The following is a 14,919-nucleotide window of genomic DNA, read 5'->3' on the forward strand; positions in this document are numbered from 1 at the left end:
GTTCTGGGGGGACTGGGGGGGGAGCTGTTTCTATTTTATTTATTGCTTAATTTATTATTTTATTTATTGATCAATCTCTCTGCGGGGTGGGGTGGGGGAGGGATGGGGTCTGGTTGGGGTGGCTTAGCAGATCCGGACAGACAGGGCCATCTGTCCTTGTGTCCCCGACTCCCCCTTCCTGGGCCCCCCTCCCCTGGTCTTCTCCCTTCCCCCACAACCTTCTGTACGGATTTGCTCTCCGGAAGGAATTCTGATTTCGCGTGATCCTGCCTGCGTCCGTGTCTCTGATTCCGCCAGCGGCAAAAAAAAAAAAAAAAAAAATTAATAATAATAATAATAAATATCCTTGATCAGGGATGGCTGGCTGGCCTTGGCCTCTCGCTTCCTGGGTGGCCCTGGTTGCAGGGGCGGAACCAGATGGCAGGGACAGGAGGTGTGAAGATGCTATGCTGACCAGGTGTTCAGAGCTGGACCTTCAGGGAGATGGGGGAGGCCGGCGGGGGGCTCAGGCTGCCAGGGCCCGGCTGGAGACACAGGGTGCAGCCGTCCAGGCCAGAGAAGTCCACCGCAAAGAGGCCAAAGAGGATGAACAGCAGCATGGCGGCGACCCATTCACAGGCGGCAGAGGCTGAGCGCAGTGACCAGGTGTGGAGGACGACCACTGTACACCAGAGTCAAGGGCACAGCGCCACGGGGAGGATCCGCAAGCCCGGCTAGGTTGCTGAGTGACCTTGGGCAGGCTGAGACCATCCATCTCTGGGTACCCTCTTGTGACATGTCCGCCCTGCCCTGGCTGGAAGGGCCCCTCTGGCTGGACACCCTCCTTGGCAACGCCCAGACACTCTCAAATGGACGCCCTCCAGTTCCCGCCTCTGTCTCAAGCTGTTTTCTAAATGTTTGCCCTTGCATATTTCTACGGTTTGCACTGCATTCCCAATATCCCAGAACAAGGCTCCTATCTTCCTGTCGGCCTTCCCTGACCCCATGAAGGCTCTGCCATCTCCCCACTTGCCAGGGCCAACCAGCCGCCATTGCTTCTACCTCCAAAAATGCAGGACTTCCTAAAGATGCCTCCACCCTACCCGCCAGCCTCAGGCTGTGCTTGCAACTTTCTCCCCCGACCCAGGGCCCACAGACCCCTCCTGCTTACTCCCAAACAGAATCCCCCTTTCTCCCTAAAAGGTCTTCCTCTTTCTGGGTGCCCCAACCTCCGTAACCACACCGTCCACTCCTGCCCCCTAGCAGACCGTTGGGAATCGCCTTCGTCCCCTCCCTCTTCATCCCCATGGCCAGCTGGACACCCCAAGTCTTGTCCTCTCTGGCCTGGCCTCTCTACTGGTTGGTCCTGTCCCTCCTCCAGCTCCACAGTCCCAGCTCTTTAAAACTCTTTTGTAACCACTGGTCAACACATACTCTGAGCTCCCACCTTGCAGAGATGCCTCTTGTTTTCTGGGAGCACCCCCCTCACTGGAGCACTCCTCCTCCTCACCGCCCCCCAGATTAGACATCATTTCATTCATTCAAGGATTTCTAGACAGTGAATAAGGCCAACACCATCCCCAAGCCCCACCGATCCTAGAACAAAGAAGTGCTTACCCCAGAACTGACTTTGTAACTCCCCCACTCACAAGCTTTCTGTGGCTCCCTATTGCACTTGTACAGAAGCACAAGCCTGTAATCCCTCACTTTAGCGCTGGAGATGCTCATCTCTGGCCCTGCCAGCAGCCTCATCTCCTCCCCTGGGTTGGTTTTCCCACCCTCCGCGTGTACCCACGGTGTCCCTCCCTCCCTCACCCAACCCAGGCCAAAAGCAGCTGGTTCTGCAAGACCAGCTCAAATGCCAGGTCTCAGACCTCTCTTTGCAGCCTTCCAGGCCTTACAACACTCAGCTGACCATTTTATGGTCCTGTCCCCCACTTCCCGCATCCAAGGGATATCAGAGCCCCACAGAATGAGAACCCTGCAGCCAAACTGATCAGCACAGGCCGGATTTTGAAAGGGGCTGCCTAGACCTCATCGTTAACCGCACCTGCTGCTGCACAGGACAGATGCTGGTTCTGCAGCTGCAGAACGCTGAGCTCCGGAGCCAGCCCTTCCTATCCATTTCACTGGATTCAATTTGCTGCTCTGGGAAACAAGATCACCACTTCCATTTTGCTGGGGAAAGGGATCCAATTTTCCAAAGGGATCCTCTGAATGCAGCCGGCCCAGGGTCTCAGCTGGGTTCCCTCCAGCCTCTTCTGGATGCCAGCGACTTCTGGCCTCCCCTTCCATCACCCTCACAGGGGGCCGCAGTCCCCAAGGCTTAGCATGCAGCCCCTCCTCTCTCTCAGAGCACTCTGCTTCTCAGTAATCATCATTATTCTGACAAAAGCAACTCCATTCTACAGATAGGGAATCTGAGGCTCAGAGAGTGGTTTGGCTCACCCGGAGGTGTGCTGAGCTACTGGGTTCTGGGGTGACTCAGAAGTGGGCTGGAGTCAAGGCTCCACCCACAGGCATGCTGGTAAATGTGTAACAACTGGCTCTGATTTGTAGCATTTGTCAGTTTCTTGGCCGTTTCAAGCTATTACTGACATGACATCACTGCACATGGAGCTGGGAAAAGATACACACAGACAGCTCAGGAGACCCTGTACCAGCTGCCTCCAGCCTACCACCGGCTCTACCATTGAACTTCGTGACGGTTCTCGGCCATCTGAACCTCCGTCTCCGGTCTTAGCCAGCACGATGCCCAGCACAGAGCAGTAGCCCAAGCGGACTGTTGTCATTGGTTTATCGATCTCCCAACGTGTATTGGTTACTCACTATGTGCCAAGCACCATTCTAAGCACCTCACGTGTCATCTCCTGCATTCCTCACATTCCTTATTATTATCCACATTTGATAGATGAGGAAACTGAGGCACTGAGCAGTTAAGAAACCAGAGGAGTTGACCCCTGCTCCCCCAACTACTATGTGGAGGCAGCGTGACCCCAGAGCCGGGACTCGGTGACAACACCACTATAATCCTGCACGGAGACCGAGGCTGAGAAAGGAAGGGGCACCCTCAATAGCACACAGCAGACCCACCCCAATGAAGACGTACCCCCAACACCTGTCCCCGGCCCCAGGAAGGATACTGGCCACCGTTAGGATGGTGCAAATGCTGCAGAGGACCAGACGGAGCGGCCCGATCCAGGGAGCCCCAGGCTGGGGCAGGCTCTTCACCCTCCAGAAGAGAAGGAGCTGCAGCCAGAAGTAGAATATTCCCACAAAGAAGGCGAAGAAAGCCCCCGTCAGGTGCGTGGCCCGCTGGTTCTTTTCCTGGGAGAGGAAGGGAGCAGCGTTGAGGGGCAGAACTGTGGGAGGGAGAGGGCCACGATGCCATGCGGGGAGGCGCCAGGACCAACTCCATGGACCGTGCTTGAAAACTGCCATACCCGGCGAATGGCTGATTGATTAGGTGCATTGGCTATTGTCAGCTCCATGAGGCCAGGCATTTATTTAAACCTGCTGTTCACTGCTGGGGCCTCCATCCCTAAAACAGGGCCTGGCACATAGTATAGCCTGGTAATTTTTTTTTAATTTATTTATTTAATTTATTTATTTTTGTCTGCATTGGGTTTTCGTTGCTGCGCACGGGCTTTCTCTAGTTGCAGCGAGCAGGGGCTACTCTTCACTGTGGCACGCGGGCTTCTCATTGCGGTGGCTTCTCTTGTTGCGGAGCACAGGCTCTAGGCGCGCGGGCTTCAGTAGTTGTGGCACGCGGGCTCAGTAGTTGTGGCTCGCGAGCTCTAGAGCGCAGGCTCGGGTTGTGGTGCACGGGCTTAGTTGCTCCGCTACACGTGGGATCTTCCCGGACCAGGGCTTGAACCTGTGTCCCCTGCATTGGCAGGCGGATTCTTAACCACTGCGCCACCAGGGAAGCCCAAGCCTCGTAAAATATTAGTGGAATAAATCCTTCATTCTCAACCTGGGTGGAAGAGAGCAGATTGTTGCCACCAAGGGGGTAAAAATTGGTTCTTGGAGGGTGAAAAAATATTAAATATTACAATGGTTTCTGGCTTACAGATATAGTATGTATTATATTAAAATGTTTTCATATTAAAAACTCCATGGCGGGGGTCGGGTGGGATGGGGGGAACTTCCCTGGTGGTGCAGTGGATAAGACTCTGCGCTCCCAATGCAAAGGGCCTGGGTTCAGTTCCTGGTCAGGGAACTAGAACCCACATGCATGCCGCAACTAAGAGTTTGCATGCCACAGCTAAGGAGCCGGCAAGCCGCGACTAAGGAGGCCACAGGCCACAACTAAGGAGCCCGCGTGCTGCAACTAAGGAGTCTCCCTGCCGCAACTAAGACCCCACGCAACCAAATAAATAAATATTAGGAAAAAAAAAAAAACTTCATGGAGGGAAAGGATGATTAGGAGAAAATGTCTAAAAAAGTCTTCTGGGGACTTCCCTGGCAGTCCATTGGTGAGGACTCCAGGCTTCCACTGCACGGGGCTCGGGTTGGATCCCTGATCGGGAACTAAGATCCCACATGAGGCAGGGAGCAGCCAAAAAAAAAAAAAAAGCTTCTGCGGGGGGGGGGGGGATATAATAATTAAAGGTAAACAAAGGTTAATGAACACAGGAATACATGATAAGTGAATGATTTGCTATGCAAATGTCATGGGGAATTTTTGTTAAGTTGGAGGCAGCCTCTTGTCTAAACACCCTGCGGCTTCCACAGCCTTTTGGCGGGAGAGGTTTGGAATCAGAGATATCATACTGAAAAACAAATAGATAAAAAATAAAATGATAAATCAATAAGATTTCTCCTATTACTAATCCATTTATTTATTCTACAAATATATACTGAGCTTTGTGGCTAAGAATGTAGGCTTCTAGAGTCTACGAATCTGGGTTCATCTCTGACCACCACGAACCGGCTGATAAAGAAATATCTCCGTGGGACTTGACCAAGAAGGACCTCCCTGGAGTTCTTGTGGAGATGGGTTAAAATAACCCTGCACAACGTATAAAGCTAGTGCCTTCTACAGAGAGAACACTCCATCGATATGGCAAACATTGAGAATAAGTGGGGAGGGCTTCCCTGGTGGCATAGTGGTTAAGAATCCGCTTGCCAACGCAGGAGACACGGGTTCGAGCCCTGGTCCGGGAAGATCCCACATGCCGCTGAGCAACCAAGCCCGTGCGCCACATCTACTGAGCCTGCGCTCTAGAGCCCGTGCTCCGCAACAAGAGAAGCCACCTCAATGAGAGGCCCGCGCACTGCAACGAAGAGTGGCCCCCACTCTCTGCAACTAGAGAAAGCCCGTGTGCAGCAGTGAAGACCCAGTGCAGCCAAAAATAAAAAAAATAAAAAGAATGTGGGGAATTCCCCCGCGGTCCAGTAATTAGGACTCCACGCTTTCACTCCCCAGGGCCCCGGTTCGATCCCTAGTCGGGGAAATAGGACCCAGCCAAGCAAGCAGCGCGGTGCGGGGGTGGGCGGTGGGGGGGGGAGTGACCTGAGAAATTTTATCATTAAATGGGGCTATGGCAGTGAATTACCCCAAACTCCTAGGGGTTTAACGGAATGATTACAAAGAGCCTCCCACGCGGCCTCTATCCAGAGACCAGAACGCCCTCCCTCCACGGCCCGAGAGCCACAAGAGAAATACAAGTCCCAGGAGGCCGTGCGGGGACCAGCCCCGCCAAACCAGAAGCCTGCGCCCCGGGGGTGCTGGGAGTTGTAGTCCCAGACTCGGGCGGGCAAGAACCTGGGCTGGCCTGCTGCGTCTCACCTGAAAATTGCCCACTATGGAGGTGCCCAAGGCGCAGAGGAGCCCCGTCCACAGGATCAGCTGGTTAGGCCACTTTCCGACCCCCCAGTCCCGAAGCTGGTGGTAACGGAGAATGCAGGTCCAGGCGGCTGGGAGGAGAGGGAAGTGGGCGGGAGGCCTGAGCCCCAGACTCCTGGGTAGGGGGTGGGGGTGGCGGGTGGAAGAGACTGTGGGTCCTGGAGTGAGTGCCCAACTCCTGGATTTGGGGGACGAGGAGGCTGGGTGCCGGGGCCCTCTTGGTTGGGTGGGGCTAGCACCGAACGAAGTGTGCGCGGGAGTATTTACCCAAAGCAGCTCCCAAGTTGAGCACCTGGCTGAAGATGCAGCTCTGAGGGGGGCTATTTCCACATAGACTGGGGGAGATAAAGGGTCATCCTGTAGTTCCTCAGAACCAGGACCTCCTTCTTTCCTCCCTCCGGAGTCCCCCCCACCCCAAGCACCATAACTACCTGATATAGGGGAAGCCTTCCGTGAGGTTCACAGCCTTGTTGGCCACAGCAAGCGAAAAACTGAAGTCGAGGAGACATCAAAGAGAGTAGAGGGAGTTCGACGAAACTTTTCTTTCTGTTACGCGCAGAAACCGGACTTCTAGCTCCCCCTCCCTCAGACCCAGGGGTCCAGGCCCCCAGCCCCTCACCCCTCAGACCCAGGGGTCCAGGCCCCCAGCCCCTCCCCGCTCAGACCCAGGGGTCCAGGTCCCCAGCCCCTCCCCTCTCAGACCCAGGAGTCCAGGCCCCCAGCCCCTCCTCCCTCAGACCCAGGGGTCCATCCTGCCTCTAACACTCACACGGTCCAGATGCCAGCAGTAGCCCAGAATGCCAGGAAGGCAGGCAGCAGGGACAGGTATCCCCACATGCCGGGGTCTGCAGGGAAAGAGAGGGGCAGGGACTGAAGTCACGGCTTTATCTCTCTGTCTCTCTCGGGTGAGCAACCAGCCCTAAGGGTACAGGTGTGTCACATCGTGGCCACCGCCCCTGAGGCCTCCATTGGCTCCCAGGCATAAGTAATAGGCAAAGGTCCACTCTAATGAGCCAGCTGTCTGCTTGGGAAACATTCCCTATCTTTTGCATAGTCCTTTGTCCTGATCTCCTAGTTTCTCTTAGCTGTCCTGCTCCCACCCAGCTTCTGAGACTCTCCCAGCCCCTCCCTGCACTGCCAGCTTCTGGGCTCCCCCTGGGTGCTCACCTGTCCGGGCTCCCTCTGGCTCTCTCCGCCCTGGGACTGGTGCTGCGTGAGAGGTTTGGGGAACAGGGCTGGGTTGTGGGGTGGGACTGTTGGCGTTCCAGCAGAGCCAAAGACACGTCAGGCCAAGAATATGACCTCCACTTTCTTCAGGACCTCACCCCCAAACTGCCACTTCCGGTCTCAGAACCAAGCAGGCAGCACCTTAGCTTCCAGGGGCCCCTAGCTTCCTTCCTCCCACTTTATAGCTTCAATGTTCAAACTCCCAGCCTTTGTCCTCCTCAAGACCCAGAAATCTGAGCCTCTAGCTCTCTCCACCCTTTCTCCCTTGGGGACCTAGAAGTCCAGGCCTCCAGTCCCTTCCAGAACTCATGCAATTGCTTCTAGCCCCTGAGGTCCATCCTCCCAGCTGTTACCTCCTTGGGGACGGAGAATCCGGACCTGCAGGTGCCTGCCCTTCTGAGTGCAGTTTCTGTCCTGAGGCAGTTGGGTGTGGGACCCTGGTGACCCTTCCTCCTCCCCCCACTGGCTTTCCCCTCTCCCTTCCTCTCTATCAAGCTGGAGTTCCCCACAGGCCGGGCCTGAGTGGGAAGGGCAATCTTAGTGATGACATCTCCATCGGAAAAACCTCCCTCCCAGAAAGCGACTGCTTCCTCTACCTGGACCGTTTTCTTCTCTCTCCAGCAGAACAAGCCTTAACTTCCTGGCTTCCTCCCCTCTTGGTACTCAGGTGTTTGTATCCTGGGCCCCCTCCTGCTGCCCCAGGACCCAGGAGTCCAGGCCCCAGCCTCTCAGACCCGGAAGTTCCAGCCCCTCCTCCCTCAGCTCCCCACCTCTTTTTTTTTTATTTTATAAATTTATCTATCTATCTATCTATCTATTTATTTATTTGGCTGCATTGGGTCCTCATTGCTGTGTGCGGGCTTCCTCTAGTTGCGGCGAGCAGGGGCTACCCTTCATTGCGGAGCACGGGCTCTAGGTGTGCGGGCTTCAGTAGTTGTGGCTCGCGGGCTCTAGAGTTCAGGCTCAGTAGTTGTGGTGCACGGGCTCCGTGGCCTGTGGGAGCTTCCCGGACCAGGGCTCGAACCCATGTCCCCTGCATTGGCAGGCGGATTCTTAACCACTGCGCCACCAGGGAAGCCCCCTCTTTTTTCGTAATTGAAGTAAAATTCACATAACATAAGATTAACCATTTTATTTTATTATTTTATTTTATTTTATTTATTTTTTGCTGTGCCACGTGGCTTGTGGGATCCTAGTTCCCCAACCAGGGAGTGAACCCCGGGCCCCTGCAGTGAGAGCACCGAGTCCTAACCACTGGACCACCCGGGAAGTCCCTAACCATTTAAAATTATACAATTCAGGGGCATTTAACATATTCACAATGTTGTGCAACCACCACCTCTATCTAAGTTCCAGAGTTTTTTCATCACCCCAGAGGGAAACCTCGTACCTATTAAGCAGACACTCCCAATTCCCTCCTCCCCCAGCCCCTGGCCACAGCCAAACTGTTTTCTCCGTATATAGATTTTCCTATTCTGGACATTTCATATAAATGGAATCATACAATATGTGCCTTTTCATGTCTGGCTTCTCTCACTGAACATGTTTTTGAGGTTCATCCATGTTGTAGCAGGCAGTGCTTCCTGCCTTTTCATGACTAAATAATGTTCCATCAATGCCAGCTATCTGGGGACCCAAGGGTCTGAGACCCACTTTTCTCCTCCTCTATGCTGCAGGATTTCCAGTGCCCCAGCAACTAGGACCTTCAGCTCTCAGGTTCCTTGTGAGTTAAAAAAAGAAAAAGCAGAGAAACAGACAGACAGACACCATGAATATTTCTTGAAGGAGGAGGCCCAGCGATCAATCAAGAATAAGATCTCTGCCTTCAGTGGGTTCCCAGCCTGGAGGGCAGACACACACGGATCCATAATGAGAAAACAAGATGTTACAATGAAGGTAGCACAGTGCATGGGGTTCCCCAGAAGAGGAAGTGGCTAACTAGCAATGGTGGCCAGTGTGCGTTTGGTTGTGGGAGACGTTTAGGAAAGTCTGATGAGCCACACTTAGAGGATACATGCAAGCTGCAGCAAGGCCTTCTCAGTAGAGTCCAGATGGTTCCTGAAACCAGGCACCTGAGGGTTGAATGCCTTTGTTTTGTCGACTAAAATAGAAATGCACAACCTGAGAGCTGTGAGTTTCAGTTTTATTTGGGGACATATTGAGGACTGTGGCCCACGAAACAGCCTCTCAGAGAGCTCTGAGGAACTGCTCCGATATCAGCATCTATGTGATTTTGGGGAAGGCGTACATGCCGTCAAGCACACATCTCTGTAGAAAGTTGCTGCTACTCACGAGGAGCAGATACCTTAGTTAATGACTTTAGTGCTTTTCTAAGTACGAGAAGATGCAAGAAATTGGGTTCATAAAATCTTCTCCTGAAAATATCTAACTCTCTGAAGGCCTGTTCTGCCAGCTTTCCCAGAGCACAGAGTGCCTCATTCCGATTCCTGCCTTGAACACCCTTCAGGGCATGTCAAAAGTGAGTAACTCCAGTGGCTAATGACTCAATCCTTGTAGAGCCAAGTGGAGAGCGACATTCCTTAGTAGGCAGTCTGCTGGGTTACAGACTGTGGGGTCCACTAGGAGAAATGAGCTGGGACCCAAAGCTCTCAACTGCCATAAAGGGCTTGGATGTTATCCTGAGGGTACTGGGGAGCCATGGAAGGTTCTTGAGCAGGGAAGACAGAGGAGCTGATGCTGGTGGTGTGTAGACATGAAAAAGATATAATGATAGTAACTGTTACCCCATCTTACGTGTCGGGCGCTGCTCTATGTGCTCCACATGGGTTAACTCACTAATTCTCATGACAGCCCTAAGGTGTCATTGCCGTAATTATGGACCAGATTCTCTAATCCTCATGAAAGTAGAATTCCTGGTTTTGTTTTCTTTCTTTCTTTCTTTTTCTTTTCTTTTTTTGGCCACGTGCTTGTGGGGTCTTAGTTCCCCGACCAGGGATTGAACCCGGGCCCTTGGTAGTGGAAGCTTGGAGTCCTAACCACTGGACCACCAGGGAATTCCCAAATTCCCGGTTTCTTGACTCACTCCTACATGCTCCCCACCCCACCCCAACACACACACACACACATACACACAGCCCAGCGATCCTGAGGAAAAAGCATCTGGAATAATTCCAAAATTCACACATCTAAGTGATACCCCAGAAGATCCAGAGCTTTCAACTTGGCAAGACTTGAGTTCGAATCCCACCTTTGCCATTTAAGAGCTGGGTGCCTGTAGAGTGTCCTACAGCTGCTGTAACAAAGTACTACAAACTTAGTGGCTTAAGACAACACAAATTTATTAGCTTCTGTTTCTGGCAGTTAGTCAGAATGGGTCTTATGTGCTGAAATCAAGGTGTGGGCAGGGCTGCGGTCCTTCTAGAGGCTCCATGGGAGAATACATTTCCTCCTCGTCTTTTCCAGCTTCTAGAGGTGCCTGCATCCCTTGGCTCATGGCCTCTACCTCCCTTTGCGTAGTGGGAAGTGCTTCTGTCATCACACCCCCTTCTCTGCTTCTCTGATTCTGACAGTGACCCCTCTTTCATTTGTAAGAGCTCTGCGATTACGTTGGGCTCACCCAGATAATCCAGGAGAATCTCCCCATCTCAAGACCCTTAATTTAATCTGCAAAGTCCCTTTCACCATGTGGCGTACCACCAACACATGTCCTGGAGATGAAGATATAGACATCTTGGGCGGGGGTGTTATTCGGCTCCCACAGGTCCCTTGGGTGGGGGGGGGTCTCAGTTTCCTCAATCTGTAAAATGGGGCACATTGTACCATTTGGGAGTCTGACTGCCTGGGTTTGGGTCTCCGCCTCTGCCTCTTGCTGGCGGTGTGACCTGCCCCAAGGGCTTCATCTCCCTGAACCTTTGCTTCCCCATCTGTGAAATGGAGATAAGAATAACTAGCAGGGGGCTTCCCTGGTGGCGCAGTGGTTGAGAGTCCGCCTGCCGATGCAGGGGACACGGGTTCGTGCCCCGGTCCGGGAGGATCCCACATGCCACGGAGCGGCTGGGCCCGTGAGCCGTGGCCGCTGAGCCTGCGCGTCCGGAGCCTGTGCTCCGCAACGGGAGAGGCCACAACAGTGAGAGGCCCGCGTACCGCAAAAAAATAATAATAATAACTAGCAGGGGGCTGCAGTGTGGAATTGCGGAGCCAACCCGCCTAAAGCGCTCAGAGCATGTCTGACACGTGTGCATTTCTTTTTTTTTGGCCGTGCCGTGCGGCTTGTAGGATCTTAGTTCCCCAACCAAGGATTGAACCCGGGCCCTGGGCAGTGAGAGCACGGAGTCCTACTCACTGGACCGCCAGGGAATTCCCTGAGACCTGTGTGTTTCCAAGAGGTAGCTACTGTTCCTGTTGCCTTTATCTGGGGGTTCATGCTCAGAATCAAGTGAAAACAGAATGCGTGGTCCGCCTTTGATGGGTGCCTGGCACGTGGCTATAGCTCAATGCAGGACGCTTCCTTAGTTCAGCTGCCAGTGGCAGGAGGGGGAATCAGAGGTCCTGGAGTTTTGTTTTGTTTTGTTTTGTTTTGTTTGTCGCTTAGCAGATATTGACTGAGGACCCACTGTGTGCCAGGCACTGTTCTAGACGCTGGAGATACAGCCGTGAGCAAGCAGACGAAAACTGCCCTGGTGGAGTGGAGCTCTAGCAAGTTCTCAACCCTCTCCGCCAACCCCACCAGTGCCCTCCTTTCATTTCTTAGAGACCACTGTCTCAGCCATGGCTCAGCATCTTCCTCCCGAATCCTTCCTTCCTTCATTCAGTAAACATTTCCCTGAGGTACCTCGGTTCCCAGGACTGATCTGACCCAGCCCCTGTCCTCGAAAGGGGTCCCTGTGTGCAGGGATGTGTGCCCTAGTGGACATCACACAGAGCCCTGAAGGAGCGCAGGGGAGGGAGGGCTGGATGCTACCTGCTGCTCACTCTGCCAGGGAGAGTGTGCCCCCCACCTTGCCCCAGCTGTGCTTGTGCCTGTCTGATGCCTGCTCCTCTTTCAAAAGGAAGTGTAGATGCCAACTCCCAGGTGACCCTAGGCAAGACTCCCCCCTGCCCTGCTCTGGGCCTTGGTACCCACCTCCCTGCATTGGTACAAAGGCTAGGCTTACTGGTGTCCCTCTGGTGGCTGTTTGATATCCTCAGGACATCCCTGAGAGAACTGGGGGAAGGGGGACTCCAGCCTGGTGGGCTACTTTCAATTTGGGAATCAGGCTCCTCCCACTGTCCACTTGCAGGCTGGGGGCCTGGAATCTTCTGGATCCTTCCAGAAACAGGCTGCTATCCTGGCTCGGCTGAGGGGAAGAGGCTGTGGTCTTCCTCTGGGTAAGATGATATTGCAGTTTCACTTTTAGAAAACTGCTTCTGCTTGGTGGTGGGAATCGTTTTCCCCAGAAAAGGTAACCTGCCCGGGTAGGGGATGAAGGCCTCTAGGGATCTCTGTTTTCTCGGCTGTAAAAGCAAGGATCATGATGGTGCCTCTGTCGTGGGGTCCAGGAGCGAGTCCATGCAAGGACTTAAAACAGTGCCTGGCACATAGTGAATGCTGCATAAACGTAGGTATTCACGTTGTGGGGTCCTCCAGCTTGTGTTCAGAACTTCTGCAGAGCGGGGCTTCCCTGGTGGCGCAGTGGTTAAGAATCCACCTGCCAATGCAGGGGACATGGGTTTGATCCCTGGTGTGGGAAGATCCCACATGCCGTGAAGCAACTAAGCCCGTGCACCACAACTACTGAGCCTGCGAGCCACCACTACTGAAGCCCACGCACCTAGAGCCCGTGCTCGGCAACAAGAGAAGCCACCGCAGTGAGAAGCCCGTGCACCACGTCAAAGCATAGCCCCTGGTCGCCGCAACTGGAGAAAGCCCGTGCGCAGCAGCGAAGCTGCAAAGCAGCCAAAAATAAATAAATAGAAATAAATTTATAAGATAAAAATACAAATAAATAAATAAATTTATTATTTTTTTAGAAAGAAATTCTGCAGAGCCTCCTGCAACCCTGAGAAGTTGTGCAGCTCTGTAGGGTAGGGAACTCGATCTCAGAGCAAGAGGCTTGCTGTGTCCCGGGGTCCTCCAGAAGGCAAATGTTGCTGTGGCGTTAGCAATGCAAGAGATTTATTGGGGGTGACACCAGTGAAAGATAGAGGGGAGGGAGAAAAGGAGTAGGCGGGGGAGTCGGTCTGCCACCTGTAAAAGGAAAGGGGGGCAGGAAGGTATATTTAGGAAGAGCTTGAGACCATGCAACTCAGAGAGCTCAGCCCAACGGGGAGATGCAGAGCAAAGATTCACTGCGGACAAATCCATAGGAACAGAAAGTAAGTTGGTGGTTGCCAGACGGGTGGGGAGTGATTGCTTTATCACTTCCTTTCTGGATGGCGAAAATGTTTTGGAACTTGATAGGGGTGATGGTGGCACAAGAGTGCCACGGTACCAAATGCCACTGAATTATACACCTTAAAATGGTTAAAGTGATGAATTCTGTGTTACTTGAATTTTTTTTTTTTTTTTTTTTTTTTTTTGCGGTACGCGGGCCTCTCACTGTTGTGGCCTCTCCCGTTGCGGAGTACAGGCTCCGGACGCGCAGGCTCAGCGGCCATGGCTCACGGGCCCAGCCGCTCCGCGGCATGTGGGATCCTCCCAGACCGGGGCACGAACCCGTGTCCCCTGCATCAGCAGGCGGACTCTCAACCACTGCGCCACCAGGGAAGCCCTACTTGAATTTTATATCAATTTAAAGAAAAAAAAAAAGGTTTGCCATTAGTTGAATCCCACATTGGGTGGAAGTGGTCAGGCCCCAGCATGGCCCCCACTCCTATGCTAAGTCGTTGGTTGGGGGCTGCCCAAAAAGAACCTCAATCCAAAAAAAATAATAGTTGCAGATACTGCAGCTGGGGACTGTCAGGCAAATGCAGTCCTCACAGTTGAGTAAGTTCTTTATTGAAGGGAGATCCACTTTGGCTGCCATACTTCCCAATGTCACTGTGGGGAGCTGGGGTCAGAACTCAGGTTCATCTGGTTCTAAAATCTGGTTCTTCCTCCTGCACAGTTGGTGGGAATGTGAATTGGTGCAGCCACTATGGAGAACAGTATGGAGGTTCCTTAAAAAACTAAAAAATAGAGCTATCATATGATCCTGCAATCCCACTCCTGGCTATATATCTGGAGAAAATTATAATTTGAAAAGATACATGCATCCCAATGTTCATAGCAGTACTATTTGCAATAGCCAAGACATGGAAGCAATGAAGATGTTCATCAACAGATGAGTGGATAAAGACGATGTGGTACATATACACGGTGGAATATTACTCGGCCATAAAAAAGAATGAACTAAAGCCATTTGCAGCAACATGGATGGATGGACTTAGAGATTATCATACTAAGTAAGCCAGAGAGAGAAAGACAAATATCATATGATATCGCTTAGATGTGGAATCTAAAAAAAAATGATACAAATGAACTTATTTATACAACAGAAATAGGCCCACAGAAATAGAAACCAAACTTTTGGTTACATATACACACTACTATTTATAAAATCGATAACAAACAAGGACCTTACTGTATAGCACAGGGAACTATACTCAATATTTTGTAATAACCTAAAAGGGAAAATAATCTGAAAAAGATTATATATATGAAACTGAATCACTTTGCTGTACACCTGAAACTAACACAACATTGTAAATCAATTATACTCCAAAAAATAAAATAAAATAAGAAAATAAAATCTGGTTCTTTCCAGTGTACCATGCTTCTTCCTCAAATACCCATATCCAGCCAAACTTCCACCCAACCCACCCATTCATCTGTGCATGTTCTTGCCTTTATGCATTTATCCAACTAGTTATTTACCCACTCA

At 52.2% G+C, this 14,919-nt stretch overlaps 1 protein-coding gene across 1 annotated transcript; it reads right to left on the reverse strand.

Moving 5' to 3' along the window:
• Positions 1–85: 85 nt before the first annotated feature.
• Positions 86–6,696, reverse strand: TMEM150B (transmembrane protein 150B). Its single transcript, XM_081216953.1, has 6 exons — positions 6,600–6,696; positions 6,262–6,321; positions 6,098–6,165; positions 5,774–5,901; positions 3,123–3,306; positions 86–661 (listed from the first exon to the last, which is right to left on the reverse strand). The coding sequence occupies exons 1-6, from the start codon at positions 6,665–6,667 to the stop codon at positions 462–464; spliced, it is 708 nt and encodes a 235-aa protein (XP_081073079.1). The 5' UTR covers positions 6,668–6,696; the 3' UTR covers positions 86–461.
• Between the last annotated feature and the right edge of the window lie 8,223 nt (positions 6,697–14,919).

Source organism: Mesoplodon bidens (assembly GCF_964165515.1).
Source record: "Mesoplodon bidens genome assembly, chromosome: 18".
NCBI lineage: Eukaryota > Metazoa > Chordata > Mammalia > Artiodactyla > Ziphiidae > Mesoplodon > Mesoplodon bidens.